Genomic DNA, 21,776 nt, shown 5'->3' with positions numbered 1-21,776 from the left:
GGACAGAGAGGTCAGAGTGGAATGGAGAATTTAAGTGACAGGCAACAAGAAGCTCAGGGTCACACTTGCGGACTGAATGGAGGTGTTCCGCAAAGCGGTCACCCAATCTGCGTTTGGTCTCCACAGTGTAGAGTAGCTACTGCATCGTGAGCAGCGAATAAAGTATACTAAGTTGCAACAAGTAAAATTATATTGCTGTTTCACCTGGAAGGAGTATTTGGGGCCCTGGACAATGGGAGAGGAGGTAAAAGGGCAGGTGTTGCATCTCCTGTGCTTGCACAGGGAGGTGCGTGGGAAGGGGAGGCAGTGTTGAGGATGATGGAGAAGTGGACCAGGGTGTCGCGGAGGGAACGGTCCCTTTGGAATGCTGAAAGGAGAGAAGATGTGTTTGGTGGTGGGAACACACGAGGTGGCGGAAATGATGCGTCGAATGTGGAGGCTGGTGGGGTGAAATGTGACGACAAGCGGAACCCTGTTGTGGTTTTAGGAGGGGAAGGGGTGAGAGCAGAAGTGCAGGAAATGGAATGGATACAGTCGAGGGCCATGTTAACCACAGCGGAGGGGTATCCTCAGTTGAGGAAAAAGACATATCGGAAGCACTAGTATGGAAGGTGGCATCTTCAGAGCAGATGCGACGTAGATAGAGAAACTGGGAGAATGGAATGGAGTCCTTACAGGAAGTGGGGTTGGAGGAAGTGTAGTCCAGGTAGCTGTGGGAGTCAGTGGGCTTACAGTGAATGTTTGTCAATTGCCTATCCCCAGAAATGTAGAGAAGTCGAGGAAGGGAAGGGAAGAGTCTGATATGGACAATGTGAAAGTGAGGGAAGGGTGGAAATTGGATGCAAAGTGAATTAAATTTTCTAGTTCAGGGCGAGAGCAGGAAATGGCACCGATACAGTCATCAATGTACTGGCCAAAGAGATGAGGGAGGGGACCCAAGCAGGACTAGAACAAAGAATGTTCCAGATATGCTACATAAAGGCAGGCATAAATAGGACTCATGCGAGTTTCCATAGCAACACGTTTAATTTGGAGGAATTGAGCGGAGTCAAAGGAGAAGTTGTTCAATGTGAGAACAAGTTCAGCCAGGCGGAGGAGCGTGGTGGTGGATGGGGACTGGTTGGGCCTCTGCTCAAGGAAGTGGAGCGCCCTCAGGCCATCCTGGTGGGGGATGGGGATGTAGAGGGATTGGACATCCATAGTGAAAAGGAGATGGTTGGGACAGAAAACTGGAAACTGTTAAAATGGCGGAGGGTGTCGGAAGAGTCATGGATGTAGGTGGGAAGAAATTGGTCAAGGGGAGAAAAAAGAGTTGAGATAGGAGATAAGTTCCATGGGGCAAGGACAGGCTGAAACGATGGTTCTACTAGGGCAGTCCTGTTTGTGGACCTTGGAAAGGAGGTAGAAGCAAGCTGTGCGGGGTTGAGGAACTATGAGATTGGCAGCCGTGGAGGAAAGATCTCCAGAGCAGATGAGGTCACTGACAGTCTTGGAAATGATGGCTTGATGTTCGGTGGTGGGGTCATGGTCCAGGAGGAAGTGTCAGAGAGTTGGCGTTCAGTCTCCGCAAGGTAGGGGTTGGTTCGCCAAATGACAACAGCACCACTCTTGTCAACAGGTTTAATGGAAATGTTGGGGTTGGAGCTGAGTGCTGCAAGTGAACTCATTGAATGGTGGTGCAGGGTCGAAGGGCCGAATGGCTACTCCTGCACCTATTTTCTATGTTTCTAAGTTCAGTGGGAGGTAGGTAGGAGTGAGTGAGGGAAGCAGAGAAATTGAGATGGCCGATGTCACGCGAGCAATTCGCAATGAAAACATCTAGAGAAGGTAAGAGACCACAGGGAGGGGTCTTGGTAGAACGAGAATTCTGAAACTGGGAGAAAGGGTCAGCTGTGCGGGGCGGGCGGGGGAGACTCCTAGCTGAAGAAATGGGAACAGAGACGAGCTCAAAATTCATTGAGGTGGGTCGTAAGGAGATGAAGCTCAGGCCTTTTGCTGAGAACTGATCGTTCGGGGTCAGAGAATGGAAGGTCAGAGGGGATAGTGAAAACATGGCAGGGGGTGAGATTGGAAGAAGGGATGGGATCAGAGTAAAGTGAAGGAGAAGAAAGTTCCGGGGAGATGTTGGTGTCGATCCTTGCCACCTGAAAGGAAGAAACAACGTTTCCTGGTATAATAAATTTAACCAGGGTTTTGAATTCCACGAGGTGAGTCACAGAATAACAGTAATAAAAAAAGGAACAATGGCATGTTCCAACTCCATTCCTTTCCCTTCCAGTGATTCAGTGTCAGTTTACATTCCCAGGAAATGTACAGCATGGGTTAGATACAGAGTAAATCTCCCTCTACAATGCTGCAACAATGTACCTCAAACAGAATTTTTATTTTAAACCACCCCAATTGCAACCACTGTGACATTTTTCTATTTCCCACACTAAGCACTTTCTGTCCTCTCTGAATGTGATTGCCAGTTATTGCTGGATTAGAGCAGTTTTATGCTCTGGGCTCATGGCCATTAGGAACTGGATTGAGACTGCTGCAAACGTATTTCATGTAAAGACTTTAATTTATATAGCACCTTTCACAATCTCAGGATGGTACAAAGCGATGTTGGTTGAGATACTGCCCATATCCTAACTCTCACCAAGTCCCGTTCACCCATCACCCTGGTACTCACCGACCTACATTGGCTTCCGGTACAGCAACCTCTCGGTTTTAAAATCCCTCCATGACCTCACCCCTATCTCTGTAACCTCCTTCACCTCTACAACTCTTTGAGAGCTCTGCGCTCCTCCAATTCTGGCCTTGTGCGCATCCTTGATTTTCATCGCTCTACCATTGGCAGCCATGCCTTCAGCTGCCTTGGCCCTAAGCTCTAGATTCTCTCCGCCTCGCTCGTCTCCTTTAAGATGCTCCTTAAAACCTACCTCTTTGAACCAAAATTTTAATCACGTGCCCTAATATATCCTTATGTAGCTCAGTGTCAAATTTTGTCTGCTAACACTCCTGTGAAGTGTATCGGGATGTTTAACTACATGAAAGGTGTTATATAAATGCAAGTTGTTGTTGAGGGATAAATATTGGCCAAGACTTCCCTGCTCTTATTCCAATAGTGAGTTAGGATATTTTACATCCACCTGAGGGGTGGACAGGGCTTCGGTTTAACGTCCCATCCAAAGGACAGTGCAGAACTCCCTCAGTACTGCACTGAAGTGTCTGCCTGGATTATGTGCTCAAGTCTCGTAGGGCCCTTGCAGCCATGAAACAGAGGAGATGCATCCCACTGAATTTGAACCCAGGTTCCAGGGATGAAAGACCTGGTTATACATAATTGTATATTCACATTGCATCGATCGTCACAATTAAATCATCAATCGACCCATCAGTGAAGAGCGACACCATCTGAAAGTCTCTCTAAAAGGTTTTATTAGCTTGAGAATGTATTATCACCATTAATACATCGGTGTGGTGTAGTAACCGCTGCGTAGCAGATCACAGCAGATCTCCCGAAAACAAAACAGAATCCTATGCAACAGTTTCAATCCCTCAACAGAAAACTCTCTCGGCCCATCCTCTTACAGCTGAGACCTCTACAGGTTCAAGGAAAGAAAAAGCCCAGTTCGTTGCCCGAGCTAGAATCTGTTCAGGAGAGCAACAAAACAAAATCGGTCATGTACAACATGTGAAAAAGTAATTTTAAAAGCTACAGTATATACATTTTTCTTTAAATCATTCCTTGGACTGGTTTCTGGATTTCCTGATTTAACTTTGATCTTACTGTTGCCATTTTCCATTACAGAGAAACACATTTCATTCGTCGATGGCGCAAGCACTTCCCATTGCTTAATACTTCCAAAATAATTTAGTTCCTCGGGCCTAAACACATTCCAATCATGTGTCTCAGGCCAGAAGTGCTTGCACCTTTTTTTTTCAAAGAAAAACACAGCTAGAAGCATTTTCAAAATAAGATTATCCATATTTCGAGCAGTTATAAACACTGCTTGTTGCAAATGCTGCTGGCTCTGGCACTTCAGTTTCAGGTAGAGAAGGCCTAGTATGATGGGGGAGCAAAAGAACCTATTCCCCAGGCCTCAAAGCTGAGCAGGCCCCACTTTTCATTGCATCCATCGCTGATGCATTGTGGTCAAGCACCGCCTCCGCCCCCACCCCCCCCCCTTCCACCCCACCCCACCCCACCCCCCCGTATCCTGCTTTGAAAGACATTGAGTGCTGGATAAACTGAGGCGAAAATACTGCAAATATCACAGGGACTGTCCATCAAAGGAAGCTGCTTCCTCCTCAATGCAATCTTCCCTCTTTCATCCCTCCGTCACCCCAGACAGACGATTCCTGTTATTGTGTTACAAAAGGAAACCCCAATTGTTATCTGGAACATCACCTCCCCTATTTTGTGCGTGTCCGATTAACTGTTAAGAATCTTTAACCATTTTGTTTCACAAGACATAAAATCCAAGCAGCTGTACAGCAGAATTGAATAAAAACCTGAATCAATAAAAGCCAGAGCATCATCTGAATTTGTCGATCCTCAATTAGTGCATTTATTTAAAGTGGGCTTCAATACTGTTATGGTGTATTCAGAATCCAGGTGGCTCGACTTGCCCCAGTGACCCACTCATTCCCTTCTCGCAGTCTGGGCTGCATTCCCGAGATTTGATTTGATGGTTCTTCGAAATGCGTACGATTTACTCTCAGTACCAATTGCAAAACCCCCTCCCTCCCCTTAACTCTGCATTCTGTAGTGGTCGAGATCGGGACCATTGGCAGTACAGCGAAAATATGAAAATAAACATCGTGGGGATTGAGACGACACTGTGCTGTTGGCACAATCCCACAGTGCGTTGGCACCTGACTGACCTTTTACCACTCCCAACCAATAAATACTCAATGACCAGTGCTGAACAAGAAAGCTCAATGCAATGACTCACCTGCCCATTTTGTTTTTAATTCATTCTCCCAATTCTGATCATGCCGGCATTTGTTGCCCTGAGAAGGTGGTGGTAACTGAATGGCTTGCTAGGCCAATTCCGGGGGTAGTTATGAGTCAACCACATTGGTGGTGGACTAGATTCACATATAGCCAGACTGGGTCAGAACGGCAGTTTCCTTCCCTAAAGGACGTTAGTGAACCAGTTGGATTTTTACAAAAATCTGACAGCTTTATGGTCACTTTTACAGATACCAGATTTTTATATCCAGATGTTTGAAACTGAATTCAAATTCTCTAACTGCTAAGGTGGAAATTGAACTCGTGTTCCCTGAATTAATAGTCCATAAACATAACTACCACACTAACCGGACCCCTCTCTGCAGTGACTAACTTACTATTTAAAACCAAATCCCTTGTTAAAAATAAGCTATTGCTTGCTGATGGAATCATAGAATGATACAGCATATAAGGCCATTTGGCCCATCGTGCCTATGCCAGATGTGTTGACCTGGAAACCTTCTAAAGAAAATAGTGTAAATGGAGAGTCAGAAACATGTGCAATTTTTTCCATTATTTTCCTCAGCAGTGTGTGTGAGAGGTAACAGTGAAGCGTCTCATTAATAACTTTATGTAAAAAGCGAGTTCCCGTAACAGCCAGCCGGGTCCAAGTCTCGGCCTGTTGGGGGTGGGCCCTTTACTGCTGGGATAGCAGGGCGCTCCGGTTAGCTTTCATCTTCTCCAGCCTCTTCGATAGGTGGTTGTTACTCATCTCCAGCTCCTCAATTTTATCCAGTGCCGAGCGGACCTGTCAGGAGACAGAAGATCACAAGATCGCCTCAAATTCGTACATGAGCAGCTCACCAAATCACACCCGTAGCTACTAAAAATGTAGTGAAGGTTGGAGCACCATAGCAGCTCAAATCGTACATCTTTGCCGAGTAAAAGCCTTTCAAACGCTACACATAACTTGTATCATCCAGTGAGACACTGGGGTGTTGTGAGGAGATGGAAAGTTCCCCATTCCACAAGTGCGCTCTCACTCAGTTCAATAAATGCATAAATGATTTTTAAGAATCAAATAATTTGTTGACGTTCGGGCTGGACATCAGATAAGGAAGTTATTTTGTGGTAATTGACATTTTGTCACTGAGCTCCCTCGAGCCTCAGTCGGTCACCCCACCTTACCTCTCTTTGGAGTTTGCGCTTTTCCGCTTTAAGTTCATCTTCCACTTTCTCTGCATTTTCTGCTGCCGTCTTGTATCGTAACACCTGGCTTTCGAGGCGGATGATCTGAAATATTCCCCGTGGTCGCGCCACCCCAGGAAATGACAAAACGTTAAACAATTTTGTAAGAAGCAAAGGGTGGAAAACTCCATATTAAAATGGCACACAGATTTTATGTACAAACATCATTCCATAATTGCCAATCTGTAGCACAGCTACAACTGCCTGACAGGGTTTCTCACAACGAGTTACTTTATAGAGTTCAGCCCCTCTTATTGGGCCCAAGTTTCCACAAGAAAAAAAACGGGCACCCCTCCGAGCTGGGCGCCCGTTTTTCGCGCCTAAAACGGCGCCTAAAAAAATCCTCGGTATTCTCCACCTACTTGCAGGTCCTCTGGCCCTCGGTGCAGCCAGCACGAGCTGTGGGGGGGCAGAGCCAGGTCCCGGCGCTGAAAACAGTGCCGGGAGCTCTGCACATGCGCGCTACAGTGGGCACGCAAGTGCAGTAGCTCCAGGCGCCGAACTGTGTGGGAGGGGCCCGAAGCACGCAGCCTCTAGCCCTGGCTGAATGGCCTCACTGGGGCTGCGTGAATAAGGCTCCTCCCACGGCCAGCTCCTGCTTCCTCCCGACCCGACCCGACACTCCTCCCCCTCCCCCTCCCCCCCCCCCCCCGCTGACCCGACCCGACCAGACACCCGCTCCTCCCCCCCCCCCCCCGCCGACCCGACGTCCGCTCCCCCCCGCCCCGACCCGACACTCGCCCACCCCCCCACCCCGACTCGACCCGCGCTCCTGTTCCCCGACCCGACCCGACCCGCCCCCACGCTCTCTCTCCCCCCCTCCCCCCGCCGACCCGACCCGACACCCGCTACCCACCCCCCGACCCGACACCCGCTACCCACCCCCCGACCCGACACCCGCTACCCACCCCCCCGACCCGAAACCCGACACCCGCTCCCTCCCCCGCCACCAACCAGACCCGACACCCGCTACCCCCCACCCCGCCGACCAGACTCCCGCTTCCCCCCCCCCCCGCCGCCGACCCGACCCGACACCCGCTCCCCTGCCCCGACCCCCGCGCCCCCCCCCGCCCCGAGACCCGCTTCCCTCCCCCCGACTGACCCGACCCGAGCTCCTGTTCCCCGACCCGACCCCCCCGCCTCTCTCCCCCCCCCCTCTCTCTCCACCCCCGCTCTCTCTCTCCACCCCCCAGCTCTCTCTCTCTCTCCCTCCCTCCCTCCCTCTCCCTCCCTCTCTCTCTCTCTCTCCCTCCCTCTCTCTCCCTCCCTCCCCTCTCCCCCCCTCTCTCTCCCCCTCCCGCTCAGCGGCACGAACGGCTGCAGCATTCTCCCTGGCTGAAGCACTTTCACACAGGTAGGAAGATGGTTTATTTAATCTTTTCTTGGCTTATAAATGTTTATTCAGGTTGGATTTATTTGTATAATATTTGTAGAAGTATAAATAAGGATTTATTGTCGAATTTAATCAGTTCCCTCCCCCCCCTCCTCGTTCTGGACGCCTAATTTGTAACCTGCGCCTGATTTTTTAATGTGTAGAACAGGTTTTTTCAGTTCTACAAAAATCTTCACTGGCTCCATTCTACTTTAGTTTGGAGTACATTTTCACTGTGGAAATTTTCAAATCAGGCGTCAGTGGCCGGACACGCCCCCTTTTGAAGAAAAAATTCTGTTCTAAACTAGAACTGTTCTACCTGAAGAGAACTGCAGAAAAAAAAATGTGGAGAATTGAATTTCTAAAATAGTCCGTTCTGCACCAGTTGCTCCTAAAAATCAGGCGTGAATCATGTGGAAACTTGGGCCCATAGTGTGGACAAACACAGCAGCCACTTGTATCAACAATGAGATAATAGGCCAGTTGATTCATTTTGGGTTGTTTTAGTTGAGGGAGGAATGTTGAGCCAGGACACTGAGAGGACTCACTTGCTCTTCTTTGAATAAGGCTGTGGGATCTTTAACATCCACCTGAATCACAGGAATCGGCAAATGCGGCATCTCACATGAGTAACAGGACCTGTGACACTGCATGTGGCATTTTTATAGTGCACTATGGTGACACCTTAGATTACGCACTCAAAGTCCTCAGATGGGTTTGAACCCACAACATTCCCTTTCAGAAGCAAGACGGGTATCAAATGAACCAAGCTTACATCACTCTTCCAGATTAATTACTTAACCTTTCTACCAGGACTCGGCTTATCCCAGAAAAGTTGGTTCACTCTTCAGTTTAGGGATCTAGGTGAAAGGATTAGTCCATCTGATATAAACATCTAAACACAACTCTAAAAACAAATTTGATCAGAAGGAAATTAAATGGGCGGGAAGAGTCCATGATAGGGTAAAGTGTACATGTGCAGTGGGAGGGGATTACATGAGGGGGGAGAGTCTATGATAGGGTAGTGTGTGCTGGGCTACGGGAGGAGACTAAATGGGTGGGGAGATTCCATGATAGGGTAGCGTGCACATGGGCTGTGGGAGGAGATTAACATAAGAACATAAGAAATAGGAGCATGTTTAGGCCATACGGCCTCTCAAGCCTGCTCCACCATTTAATACGATCATGGCTGATCTGATCATGGACTCAGGTCCACTTCCCTGCCAGCTCCCCATAGCCCCTTACTCCCTTATCGGTTAAGAAACTGTCTATCTCTGTCTTAAATTTATTCAATGTCCCAGCTTCCACAGCTCTCTGAGGCAGTGAATTCCACAGATTTACAACCCTCTGAGAGAAGAAATTTCTCCATCTCAGTTTTAAATGGGTGGCCCCTTATTCTAAGATCATACCCTCTAGTTCTAGTCTCCCCTATCAGTGGAAACATCCTCTCTGCATCCACCTTGTCAAGCCCTCTCATAATCTTAAACATTTTGATAAGATCACCTCTCATTCTTCTGCTCCATTGAGTAGAGGCCAAACCTACTCAACCTTTCCTCATAAGTCAACCCCCACATCTCCGGAATCAATCTAGTGAACCTTCTCTGAACTGCCTCCAAAGCAAGTATATCCTTTTTTAAATATGGAAACCAAAACTGTATACAGTATTCTAGATGTGGCCTCACCAATACCCTGTGTAACTGTAGCAAGACTTCCCTGTTTTTATACTCTATCCCCTTTGCAATAAAGGCCAAGATTCTGTTGACCTTCCTGATCATTTGCTGTACCTGCATACTAACCTCTTATGTTTCATGCACCAGGACCCCAGGTCCCGCTGTACTGCAGCACTTTGCAATTTTTTTCCATTTAAATAACTTGTTCTTCGATTTTTTTCTGCCAAGTGCATAACCTCACATTTTCCAAAATTATCCTCCATCTGCCAAATTTTTGCCCACTCACTTAGCCTGTCTACGTCCTTTTGCAGGTTTTGTGTGTTCTCCTCACACATTGCTTTTCCTCCCATCTTTGCATCGTCAGCAAACTTGGCTACATTACACTCAGTCCCTTCTTCCAAGTAGTTAATATAGATTGTAAATAGTTGGGGTCTCAGCACTGATCCCTGCCGCACCCCACTAGTTACTAATTGCCAACCCGAGAATGAACCATTTATCCCGGCTCTTTGTTTTCTGTTAGTTGGGTTCTGTTAATGAGCGGGGAGAGTCAATGGTCGAGTAGGAGAGTCAATGGGCTGCGGGAGGTGATTAAAAGAGGGGACTATTTGTACTGCACTTTTCTGACCGACAGGCAACAAGCCCCGCCCTGTCAAGCTCCGTGGGTGTCGAGAAACAGGACCTGCGACGCTGATTCCCTCGCCGACTCGCTCCCTCCAGGACTCGCTAGGAGGGGAGAGTGTACACGGGAGGGGAGAGTGTACACGGGACGGGAGAGTGTACACGGGACGGGAGAGTGTACACGGACTGTGGAAGCAGGACAAATAGGCTGGCTGGCCTTTTCACATTCTGTACTTTCTCATGCACCCAGTGTGGTAAGGCTGTTAAATTCTTACATTTTGTTCGAGTGCAGTTATTTCCTGTTCAGTTTTGGTGAGTTTAAACTTGTATTCGCTGATTTGTCTGTTAGCATCTCCTTTAAAAGAAACACACACACAGTGGTTACGGTAATCCAAGACTCAGGTACATTTTGAGAGACTGAAGGAGCAGCGAGAGATGAAAAGCTTGTCTTCTAAAAACCAAAATAACAACTTCTTTATGTTTTAAAGAAGGGGTTTTTAGCTGTGACATGAAGATAGAGTGAGCCAAACATCAGTAAGAAAAGGGGGACAAACAGGAGGGGGAAAAGAGGGGAAACACTGGGAGGGAAAGAATGGGGCAAACACATGGGGGTGGGGAGCAGAACGGGGCAAACACAGGGCAGTGAGTTGAAGACATAGAAACATAGAAAATAGGAGCAGTAGTAGGTCATTCGGCCCTTCGAGTCTGCACCGCCATTCAATATGATCATGGCTGATCCTCTATCTCAACACCATATTCCCGCTTTTTCCCCATACCCCTTGATGCCTTTTGTTTCTAGAAATCGATCTATCTCCCTCTTAAATATATTCAGTGACTTGGCCTCCACAGCCTTCTGTGGTAGAGAATTCCACAGGTTCACCACTCTCTGAGTGAAAACATTTCTCCTCGTCTCGGTCCTAAATTTCCTACCCCGTATCCTGAGACTGTGACCCCTTGTTCTAGACTTCCCAGCTAGGGGAAATATCCTCCCCGCATCCAGGCTATCCAACCCAGTCAGGATTTTATACGTTTAATGAGATCCCCTCTCATTCGTCTAAACTCCAGTGAATACAGGGCTAGTTGACCCAATCTCTCCTCATACCCCCAATCTACCCAAGACCCCCACCACCCTCTGGGTGAAAAAATTTTTCCTCATCTCTCCTCTAATCCTTCTACCAACTACTTTAAATCTATGCCCTCTGGTTAGTGACCCCTCTGCTAAAGGAAATAGGTCCTTCCTATCCATTCTATCTAGGCTCCTCATAATTTTATACACCTCAATTAAATCTCCCCTCAGCCTCCTCTGTTTCAAGTAAACCAACCCCTCATAGCTTTTCCTCATAGCTAAAGATTTCCCATCCTGGCAACACCCTCGTAAATCTCCTCTGTACTCTTTCTAGTGCAATCACATCCTTCCTGTAATGTGGTGACCAGAACTGCATGCAGTACTCAAGCTGTGGCCTAACTAGTGTTGTATACAGTTCTAGTATAAGCTCCCTGCTCTTGTATTCTATGCCTCGGATAATAAATGAAAGCATTCCGTATGCCTTTTTAACTACCTTATCGACTTGACTGCTACCTTTAGGGATCTGTGGACCTATACTCCAAGGTCCCTCTGTTCCTCTACACCTCTCAGTATCCTCCCATTTAATGTGTATTCCCTTGCCTTGCTGCTCATCCCCAAATACATTACCTCACATTTTTCCAGATTGAATTCCATTTGCCACTTTTTTGCCCAACTGACCAGTTCATCGATATCTTCCTGCAGTCTACAGCTTTGCTCCTCACTGTCGACCACACGGCCAATTTTTGTGTCATCTACAAATTTCTTTATCATGCCTCCAACACTTAAGTCTAAATCATTTATACTACAAAAAGTAAGGGACCCAGCACTGAGCCTTGTGGAACCCCATTAGAAACAGCCGTCCAGTCGCAAAAACTCCCCTCAACCATTATCCTTTGCTTCCTGTCACTGAGCTAATTTTGGATCCAATTTGCCACTTGGGTCCCATGGGCTTTTACTTTACTACCATGTGAGACCTTGTCACAAGCCTTGCTAAAAGCCATGTAACCTACATCAAACACACTGCCCTCATCGACCCTCCTTGTTACCTTCTCAAAGAACTCAATCAAGTTAGTCAGACACAAACTTCCCTTAACGAATCCATGCTGACAGTCCTTGATTAATCTGTGTCTTTCTAAATGAAGATTTATACTGTCCCTCAGAATGTGCCCACAACTGAGGTTAAGCTAACTGGCTTGTAATTTCTCGGTTGATCCCTTCCTCCCTTTTTAAACAACAGTGCAACGTTAGCAGTTCTCCAGCCCTCTGGCACAACTCCTATAGCCAGGGAGGATTGAAAAATGACGGTCAGAGCCTCCGCAATTTCCTCCCTTGCTTCTTTTAATAACCTCGGATATATTTCATCCAGTCCTGGCAATTTATCTACTTTCAAGGATGCTAAACCCCTTAATACATTCTCTCTTACTATGTTTATCCCGTCCAATATTTCACTCTCTTCCTCCCGAACTTCAACGTCGGTATCGTTTCTCTCTTTTTTGAACAGTCGCAAAGTATTCATAAAGTACCTTACCCACATCCCTCCACATATAGCTAACTATTTTGGTCCCTAATAGGCCCTACTCTTTCCTTAGTTATCCTCTTGTTCTTTATGTAATTAGAAACATAGAAATTTACAGCACAGAAGGAGGCCACTTCGGCCCATCTTGTCCATGCGGCCGACAAAGAGCCACACGGCCCTTGGTCAGCAGCCCTAAAGGTTACATATAAACCTATGAACAATGACGGAAAGGCAAAGAGCACCCAGTCCAACCAGTTCGCCTCACACAACTGAGACACCCCTTATATTGAAACATTCTACACTCCACCCCAACCGGAGCCATGTGATCTCCTGGGAGAGACAAAAAGCAGATTAAAAACCCAGGCCAATTTAGGGAGAAAAAATCCGTGAAAATTCCTCTCCGACCCATCCAGGCGATCAAAACTAGTCCAGGCGATCACCCTGGCCTGCAGGTTACTGCACTTTCAGTGCCCATCCAACCATCTCTTAAAAGTGGTGAGGGTTTCTGCATCCACCACTCTTCCAGGTAGCGAGTTCTAGATCCCCACAACCCTCTGCGTAAAGAAGCCCTCCCTCAAATCCCCTCTAAACATTCCACCAACCACCTTAAAACTATGCCCCCTTGAAATAGATCCCTGCACCAATGGAAATAGACTCTGACTATCCACTAATGTCATGCTCCTCCTGTACTATGTGGGAAGTCAGGTATGCCTCCGGTGTCCCTGACGACTACGTGTGCAGGAAGTGCATCCGCCTCCAGCTCCTGACGGACCGCATTGCGGCACTGGAGCTGCGGGTGGATTCACTCTGGAGCATCCACGATGCTGAGAATGACCTGAATAGCACATTTAGTGAGTTGGTCTTACCGCAGGTAACGGGTACGCAGCCAGATAGTAAATGGGTGACCAACAGGAAGAGCAGTGCAAGGAAGGTAGTGCAGGAGTCCCCTGCGGTCATCCCCCTGCAAAACAGATACACCGCTTTGGGTACTGTTGAGGGGGATGACTCATGAGGGGAGGGCAGCAGCAGCCAAGTTCATGGTACCGTGGGTGGCTCTGCTGCACAGGAGGGCAGGAAAAAGAGTGGGAGAGCTAGAGTGATAGGGGATTCGATTATAAGGGGAATAGATAGGCGTGTCTGAGGCCACAACCGAGATTCCAGGATGGTATGTTGCCTCCCTGGTGCAAGGGTCAAGGATGTCTCGGAGCGGCTGCAGGACATTCTGAAAAGGGAGGGTGAACAGCCAGTTGTCGTGGTGCACATAGGTACCAACGATATAGGTAAAAAACGGGATGAGGTCCGACGAGACGAATTTAGGGAGCTAGGAGCTAAATTAAAAAGGAAGATCTCAAAGGTAGTAATCTCAGGATTGCTACCAGTGCTACGTGCTAATCAGAGTAGGAATCGTAGGATAGCCCAGATAAATACGTGGCTTGAGGAGTGGTGCAAAAGGGAGGGATTCAAATTCCTTGGACATTGGAACCGGTTCTAGGGGAGGTGGGACCAGTACAAACCAGACGGTCTGCACCTAGGCAGGACCGGAACCAATGTCCTAGGGGGAGTGTTTGCTAGTGCTGTTGGGGAGGAGTTAAATTTTCATGGCAGGGGGATGGGAACCTATGCAGGGAGACAGAGGGAAATAAAATGGAGGCAGAAGCAAAAGATAGAAAGGAGAATAGTAAAAGTGGAGGGCAGAGAAACACAAGGCAAAAATCAAAAAGGGCCACATTACAGCAAAATTCTAAAGGGGCAAAGTGTGTTAAAAAGACAAGCCTGAAGGCTCTGTGCCTCAATGCGAGGAGTATTCGCAATAAGGTGGATGAATTAACTGCGCAGATAGCAGTTAATGGATATGATGTAATTGGCATCATGGAGACATGGCTCCAGGGTGACCAAGGTTGGGAACTCAAAATCCAGGGGTATTCAACATTTAGGAAGGATAGGCAGAGAGGAAAAGGAGGCGGGGTGGCGTTGCTGATTAAAGAGGAAATTAATGCAATAGTAAGGAGGGACATTAGCCTGGATGATGTGGAATCGGTATGGGTGGAGATGCGGAATACCAAAGGGCAGAAAATGCTAGTGGGAGTTGTGTACAGACCACCAAACAGTAGTAGTGAGGTTGGGGACAGCATCAAACAAGAAATAAGGGATGTGTGCAATAAAGGTACAGCAGTTATCATGGGCGACTTTAATCTACATATTGATTGGGCAAACCAAACTGGTAGCAATGCGGTGGAGGAGGATTTCCTGGAGTGTATTAGGGATAGTTTTCTAGACCAATATGTCGAGGAACCAACTAGAAAGCTGGCCATCCTAAACTGGGTGATGTGTAATGAGAAGGGACTAATTAGCAATCTTGTTGTGTGAGGCCCCGTGGGGAAGAGTGACCATAATATGGTACAATTCTTTATTAAGACGGAGAGTGACAAAGTTAATTCGGAAACTAGGGTCCTGAACTTAAGGAAAGGTAACTTCGACAGTATGAGGCGTGAATTGGCTAGAATAGACAGGCAAAGCATACTTAAAGGGTTGACAGTGGATAAACAATGGCAAACATTTAAAGATCACATGGATGAACTTCAGCAATTGTACATCCCTGTCTGGAGTAAAAATAAAACGGGGAAGGTGGCTCAACCGTGGCTAACAAGGGAAATTAAGGATAGTATTAAATCCAAGGAAGAGACACATAAATTGGTTAGAGAAAGTAACAAACCTGAGGACTGGGGGAAATTTAGAATTCAACAGAGGAGGACTAAGGGTTTAATTAAGAGGGGGAAAATAGAGTACAAGATGAAGCTTGCAGGGAACATAAAAACTGACTGCAAAAGCTTCTATAAATATGTGAAGAGAAAAAGATTAGTGAAGACAAATGTAGGTCCCTTGCAGTCGGATTCAGGTGAATTTATAATGGGGAATAAAGAAATGGCAGATCAATTAAACAAATTCTTCGGTTCTGACTTCAGGAAGGAAGACACAAATAACCTTACGAATGTACTAGGGGACAGTGGGTCTAGTGAGAAGGTGGAACTGAAGGATATCCTTATTAGACAGGAAATTGTGTTTGGGAAATTGATGGGATTGAAGGCCGATAAATCCCCGGGGCCTGATAGTCTGCATCCCAGAGTACTTAAGGAAGTGGCCCCAGAAATAGTGGATGCATTGCCGATCATTTTCCAAAAGTCTATCGACTCTGGATCAGTTCCTAAGGATTGGAGGTTAGTTAATGTAACACCACTTTTTAAACAAAGGAGGGAGAGAGAAAACGGGTAATTATAGACCAGTTAGCCTGACATCAGTAGTGGGGAAAATGTTGGAATCAATCATTAAGGATGAAATAGCAGCGCATTTGGAAAGCAGTGACAGGATCGATCCAAGTCATCATGGATTTATGAAAGAGAAATCATGCTTGACGAATCTTCTGGAATTTTTTGAGGATGTAACTAGCAGAGTGGACAAGGGAGAACCAGTGGATGTGGTGTATTTGGACTTTCAAAAGGCTTTTGACAAGGTCCTGCACAAGAGGTTGGTGTGCAAAATCAAAGCGCATGGTATTGGGGTTAACGTACCGACGTGGATAGAGAACTGGTTGGCAGACAGGAAGCAGAGTCGGGATAAATGGATCCTTTTCAGAATGGCAGGCAGTGACAAGTGGAGTGCCGCAGGGCTCAGTGCTGGGACCCCAGCTCTTTAAAATATACATTAACGATTTGGATGAAGGAATTGAGTGTAATATCTCCAAGTTTGCAGATGACACTAAACTGGGTGGCGGTGTGAGCTGTGAGGGGGACGCTCAGAGGCTGCAGGGTGACTTGGACAGGTTAGGTAAGTGGGCAAATGCATGGCAGATGCAGTATAATGTGGATAAATGTGAGGTTATTCATTTTGGGGGCAAAAACACGAAGGCAGAATATTATCTGAATGACGGCAGATCAGGAAAAGGGGAGGTGCAACGAGACTTGGGTGTCATGGTTCATCAGTCATTGAAGGTTGGCAGGCAGGTACAGCAGGAGGTGAAGAAGGCAAATGGTATGTTGGCCTTCATAGCTAGGGGATTTGAGTATAGGAGCAGGGAGGTCTTACTGCAGTTGTACAGAGCCTTAGTGAGGCCTCACCTGGAATATTGTGTTCAGTTTTGGTCTCCTAATCTGAGGAAGGACATTCTTGCTCTTGAGGGAGCGCAGCGAAGGTTCACCAGACTATTCCTGAGATGGCTGGACTGTCATATGACGAGAGACTGGATCAACTGGGCCTTTATTCACTGGAGTTTAGAAGGATGAGAGGGGATCTCATAGAAATGTGTAAGATTCTGACGGGACTGGACAGGTTAGATGCGGGAAGAATGTTCCCGATGTTGGGGAATTCCAGAACCAGGGGACATAGACTTAGGATAAGGGGTAGGCCATTTAGGACTGAGATGAGGAGAAACTTCTTCACCCAGAGTTATTAATCTGTGGAATTCCCTGCCGCAGAGAGTTGTTGATGCCAGTTCATTGGATATATTCAAGAGGAAGTTAGATATGGCCTTTAGGGCTCAGGGGATCAAGGGGTTTGGAGAGAAAGCAGGAAAGGGATACTGAGGGAATGATCAGCCATGATCTTATTAAATGGTGGTGCAGACCCGAAGGGCCGAATGGCCTACTCCTGCACCTATTTTCTATGTTTCTATGTCCAGGCCCCTCAATATTTTGTACACCTCAATGAGGTCTCCTCTCAACCTCCTCTGTTCCAATGAAAACAAGCCCAGCCTATCCAATCTGTCCTCATAACTAAGATTCTCCATTCCAGACAGCATCCTAGCAAATCTCCTCTGCACCCTCTCTCGTGCAATCACGTCCTTCCTGTAATACGGCGACCAGAACTGCACGCAGTAGTCCAGCTGTGGCCTAACCAAAGTATTATACAATTTAAGCATAACCTCCCGACATGTTCTATGCCTCAGCCAATAAAGGCAAGCCGTATGCCTTCTTAACCACCTGGCCTGCTACTTTCAGGGATCTGTGGACAAGCACTCCAAGGTCCCTTTGTTCATCTACACTATTATGTGGCCTACTGCTTAATGTGTATACCCTTTTCTTATTAGCCCTCCCAAAGTGCATCACCTCACACTTCTCTGAATTAAATTCCATTTGTCACGGCTCTGCCCACCTGACCAGTAGATTGATTGCCAAATTAAGTTAAGTTAAGGATTAAGTCATGGCAGGAGAGTATAGACCCATGTCATGCTCCTCCTGTGCTATGTGGGAACTCAGAGATGCTTCCAGTATCCCTGACAATTACATGTGCAGCAAGTGTATCCTGCTGCAGCTCCTGACAGACCACATTGTGGCACTGGAGCTGCGCATAGATTCACTCTGGAGCATCCGCGATTCTGAGGATATCGTGAATAGCACGTTTAGTGAGTTGGTCACACTGCAGCTAGAGGTTACTCAGGTAGATAGGGAATGGGTGACCATCAGGAAGGGCAGTAGAAGGGTCCCCTGTGGTCATCCCCCTCTAAAACAGATACACCACCCTGGGTGCTGTTGAGGGGGGATGACTCAGTAGGGGAGGGCAGCAGCAGCCAAGTTCATGGCACCTTGGGTGGCTCTGCTGCACAGACGGGCAGGAAAAAGAGTGGGAGAGCTATAGTGGTAGGGGATTCTATTGTAAGGGTAATAGATAGACGTTTCTGTGGCTGCAATCGAGACTCCAGGATGGTATGTTGCCTTCCTGGTGCAAGGGTCAAGGATGTCTCGGAGCGGCTGCAGGACATTTTGGAGGAGGAGGGTGAGCCAGTTGTCGTGGTGCACATAGGTACCAACAATATAGGTAAAAAATGGGATGAAGTCCTACAAGCTGAATTTAGGGAACTAGGAATTAAATTAAAAAGTAGGACCTCAAAGGTAGTAATCTCAGGTTTGCTACCAGTGCCACGTGCTAGTCAGAGTAGGAATTGCAGGACAGCAAAGGTGAATACGTGGCTTAAGGAATGGTGCAAGAGGGAGGGATTCAAATTCCTGGGCCAATGGAACCGGTTCTGGGGGAGGTGGGACCAGTATAAACCGGACGCTCTGCACCTGGGCAGGACCGGAACCAATGTCCTCGGGGGAGTGTTTGCTAGTGCTGTTGGGGAGGGGTTAAACTAATATGACAGGGGGATGGGAACCTATGCAGGGAGACATAGGGAAGAAGAATGGGGGCAGAAGCAAAAGATAGAAAGAAGAAAAGTAAAAGTGGAGGGCCGAGAAACCCAAGGCAAAAATCAAAAAGGGCCACATTACAGCAAAATTCTAAAGGGGAAAAGTGTGTTATAAAAAGACAAGCCTGAAGGCTCTGTGCCTCAATGCGAGGAGTATTCGCAATAAGGTGGACGAATTAACAGCGCAGGCAGCTATTAACAAATATGATATAATTGGCATTACGGAGACGTGGCTCCAGGGTGACCAAAGCTGGCAACTCAACATCCAGGGATATTCAACATTCAGGAAGGATAGACAGAAAGGAAAAGGATGTGGGGTAGCGTTGCTGGTTAAAGGGGAAATTAACGCCATCGTAAGGAAGGGCATTGGCTTGGATGATGTGGAATCTGTATGGGTAGAGCTGCGGAATACCAAAGGGCAGAAAACGCTAGTGGGAGTTGTGTACAAACCACCAAACAGTAGCAGTGAGTTTGGGGAAATTAAGGATGCATGCAATAAGGGTACAGCAGTTATCATGGGCGACTTTAATCTACATATAGATTGGGCTAACCAAACTGGTAGCAATACGGTGGAGGAGGATTTCCTGGAGTGTATAAGGGATGGTTTTCTAGACCAATACGTCGAGGAACCAACTAGAGGGCTGGCCACCCTAGACTGGGTGATGCGTAATGAGAAACGACTAATTAGCAATCTTGTTGTGTGAGGCCCCTTGGGAAAGAGTAACCATAATATGGTAGAATTCCTTATTAAGATGGAGAGTGACACAGTTAATTCAGAGACTAGGGTCCTGAATTTAGGGAAAGGTAACTTCGAAGATATGAGACGTGAATTGGCTAGAATAGACTGGCGAATGATACTTAAAGAGTTGACGGTGAATAGGCAATGGCAAACATTTAAAGATCCCATGGATGAACTTCAAAAATTGTACATCCTGGTCTGGAGTAAAAATAAAACAGGGAAGGTGGCTCAACCATGGCTAACAAGAGAAACTCAGGATAGTGTTAAATCCAAGGAAGAGGCATATAAATTGGCCAGAAAAAGCAGCAAACCTGAGGACTGGGAGAAATTTAGAACTCAGCAGAGGGGGCCAAAGGGTTTAATTAGGAGGGGGAAATAGAGTATGAGAGGACGCTTGCTGGGAACATAAAAACTGACTGCAAAAGCTTCTATAGATATGTGAAGAGAAAAAGATTAGCGAAGACAAACAGAGGTCGCTTGCAGTCAGAATCAAGTGATTTTATAATGGGGAACAAAGAAATGGCAGACCAACTGAACGGATACTTTGGTTCTGTCTTCACAAAGGAAGACACAAATAACCTTCCAGAAATACTAGTGGATAGAGGGTCTAGTGAGAAGGAGGAACTGAAGGAAATCCTTATTAGTCAGGAACTTGTGTTCGGGAAATTGATGGGATTGAAAGCCGATAAATCCCCAGGGCCTGACAGTCTGCATCCCAGAGTACTTAAGGAAGTGGCCCGAGAAATAGTGGATGCATTGGTGATCATTTTCCAGCAGTCTATGACTCTGGATCAGTTCCTATGGACAGGAGGGTAGCTAATATAACACCACTTTTTAAGAAAGGAGGGAGAGAGAAAACGGGGAATTATAGACCGGTTAGCCTGACATTAGTGGTGGGGAAAATGTTGGAATCAATTATTAAAGATGAAATAGTAATGCATTTGGAAAGCAGTGACAGGATCGGTCCAAGTCATCATGGATTTATGAAAGGGAAATCATGCTTGACAAATCTTCTAGAATTTTTTGAAGATGTAACTAGTAGAGTGCACAGGGGAGAACGAGTGGATGTGGTCTATTTGGACTTTCAAAAGGCTTTTGACAAGGTCCCATACAAGAGATTGGTGTGCAAAATTAAAGCACATAGTATTGAGGGTAATGTACTGACGTGGATAGAGAACTGGTTGGCAGACAGGAAGTAGAGAGTTGGGATAAACGGGTCCTTTTCAGAATGGCAGGCAGTGACTAGTGGGGTGCATCAGGGCTCAGTGCTGAGACCCCAGCTATTTACAATATACATTAATGATTTAGATGAAGGAATTGAGTGTAATATCTCCAAGTTTGCAGATGACACTGAGCTGGGTGGTGGTGTGAGCTGTGAGGAGGATGCTAAGAGGCTGCAGGGTGACTTGGACAGGTTAGATGAGTGGGCAAATGTATGGCAGATGCAGTATAATGTGGATAAATGTGAGGTGATCCTCTTTGGTAGCAAAAACACGAGGGTAGAATATTATCTGAATGGCGGCAGATTAGGAAAAGGGGAGATGCAACGAGACCTGGGTGTCATGGTACATCAATCATTGAAAGGTGGCATGCAGGTGCAGCAGACGGTGAAGACGGCAAATGGTATGTTGGCCTTCATAGCTTGGGGATTTGAGTATAGGAGCAGGGAAGTCTGACTGCAGTTGTACAGGGCCTTGGTGAGACCTTACCTGGAATATTGTGTTCAGTTTTAGTCTCCTAATTTGAGGAAGGACGTTCTTGCTATTGAGGGAGTGCAGCGATGGCAGGACTGATAGGAGGAGAGACTAGATTGACTGGGCCTATATCCACTGGAGTTTAGAAGAATGAGAGGGAATCTCATAGAAACATAAAATACTGACGGGACTGGACAGGTTAGATGCATGTTCCCAATGTTGGGGAAGTCCAGAACCAGGGGACACATTCTAAGGATAAGGGATAAGCCATTTCGGACTGAGATGAGGAGAAACTTCTTCACTCATAGAGTTGTTAACCTGTGGAATTCTCTACTGCAGAGATTTGTTGATGCCAGTTCGTTGGATATATTCAAGAGGGAGTTAGATATGGCCCTTACGGCTAAAGGGATCAAGGGGTATGGAGAGAAAGCAGGAAAGGGGTACTGAGGTGATGATCAGCCAATTTCTTATTGAATGGTGGTGCAGGCACTAAGGGCCGAATGGTCTACTCCTATTTTCTATGTTTCTATGATATTCTCCTGCAGCCCATGACTTTCCTCTTCGTTATCAACCACAGAGCCAATTTTTGTATCATCTGCAAACTTCTTAATCATACTCCCTATATTCAAATCGAAATCGTTGATATATACCACAAAAAACAAGAGACCCAGTACTGAGACCTGCGGAACCCCACTGGAAACATCCTTCCAGTCACAAAAACATCCATCAA

General features: G+C 46.7%; 1 protein-coding gene across 2 annotated transcripts in view; it reads right to left on the bottom strand.

Moving 5' to 3' along the window:
* Positions 1–4,202: 4,202 nt before the first annotated feature.
* Positions 4,203–21,776, bottom strand: part of lrrfip1b (leucine rich repeat (in FLII) interacting protein 1b) — a 134,017-nt gene continuing 116,443 nt past the window's right edge. For both annotated transcript variants that reach the window (XM_070876229.1, XM_070876230.1), the window contains 3 exons: positions 10,129–10,208; positions 6,134–6,238; positions 4,203–5,753 (listed from right to left, as the gene is read on the bottom strand). In XM_070876229.1, the coding sequence (XP_070732330.1) occupies positions 5,643–5,753; positions 6,134–6,238; positions 10,129–10,208 (296 nt within the window). In that variant the 3' untranslated portion in view covers positions 4,203–5,642. The remainder of the gene's footprint in view (positions 5,754–6,133; positions 6,239–10,128; positions 10,209–21,776) is intronic.

Source organism: Pristiophorus japonicus, chromosome 3 (genome assembly GCF_044704955.1).
Source record: "Pristiophorus japonicus isolate sPriJap1 chromosome 3, sPriJap1.hap1, whole genome shotgun sequence".
In the NCBI taxonomy this organism is placed as follows: Eukaryota; Metazoa; Chordata; class Chondrichthyes; family Pristiophoridae; genus Pristiophorus; species Pristiophorus japonicus.
The sequence above is the reverse complement of the archived record's forward strand: the minus strand, read 5'-3'. Positions and strand labels throughout refer to the sequence as shown.